General features: G+C 54.4%; 1 protein-coding gene across 1 annotated transcript in view; it reads left to right on the top strand.

The window, feature by feature from the left end:
* Positions 1–51: 51 nt before the first annotated feature.
* Positions 52–985, top strand: part of LOC122545649 (DNA ligase 1-like) — a 3,170-nt gene continuing 2,236 nt past the window's right edge. The window contains exon 1 of the mRNA XM_043684605.1: positions 52–863. Within this exon, the coding sequence (XP_043540540.1) occupies positions 365–863 (499 nt within the window). The 5' untranslated portion in view covers positions 52–364. The remainder of the gene's footprint in view (positions 864–985) is intronic.

Below are 985 nucleotides of genomic sequence, written 5' to 3'. Positions count from 1 at the left end.
TTCTCACACACACACACTCACTCTCACACACACACACTTGCATAGACACACACACTCTCTCACATGCACTGACACTTGCACACGCACACTCCTGCAGGTGCACAGACACTGTCCACATGCATACTCTTGCACACACATAGATACTTGTACATACATGCACAGTCCCATAAACAGTCACACACAGCTCTCTCTCTCTCGCGCACACACACAAACACAGACTCATCACCCTTCAGAGACACCAGGGTCAAAATCCTGGAACTCCCTCTGTAATGGTATGGAGTTGGTGGGGGTGGTGTGTAGCGATTCATGAAGGTAGTTCACCCCTCTCACCCCTCCAGGGGGCACTGAGGGACAGGGGTGATAAATGCTGGGCCTCGGTGCAATGCAGCCAGTTAGCACAGGTCTGCGTCTGTATGCAACTCTGTCATTGGCTCGAGGACTGAACTGGGGTAGGTCCTGGAGCTGTTCTGTCGTGTGTGACTATCCTGTCTCCATTTCCTTTATTGACTGTTCATGTGATACCTTTATGCCCCGAACATCCCTCCTCACCCTGGCCATTTCCATTCCCATTCCCAAAGAAAATGGGCATTGTTCGGATGAGGAGGGCGCAGGTGTGAACATTCAGGGCTCCCCGGTCGAGCTGCCAAATGATGGAGGGGCCAAGGAGTTGGCAGACAGCAGAGACGTGGAGCTGGAGGGGCAGGGAGGCAGCGCCCAAACTGGACAGGAGGCTCAACCCCAGGAATCCGACGGGGAACAGGGTTTGGAGAAGGAGCTCTCTGCAGAGAAGGGGAAGACCCATGAGAGTGAGAGACCCAAGGGGCCCGGCGAGAAAAGCAAAAACACTCTCAACAGCTTCTTTGGTAAGGCATTGAATGAGTAGGGTAAAGCAGGAGGGAACGGGGAAGGGGTTTGGGGTCCATGAGGACGGTGTAGAGCGGGAGGGAACGGGGAAGGGGTTTGGGGTCCATCGGGGACAGTGTAG

This window comes from Chiloscyllium plagiosum, unplaced genomic scaffold (assembly GCF_004010195.1).
Source record: "Chiloscyllium plagiosum isolate BGI_BamShark_2017 unplaced genomic scaffold, ASM401019v2 scaf_93209, whole genome shotgun sequence".
In the NCBI taxonomy this organism is placed as follows: domain Eukaryota; kingdom Metazoa; phylum Chordata; class Chondrichthyes; order Orectolobiformes; family Hemiscylliidae; genus Chiloscyllium; species Chiloscyllium plagiosum.
Note: the sequence above shows the minus strand (reverse complement) of the source record. Positions and strands in the feature narration are given on the sequence as shown.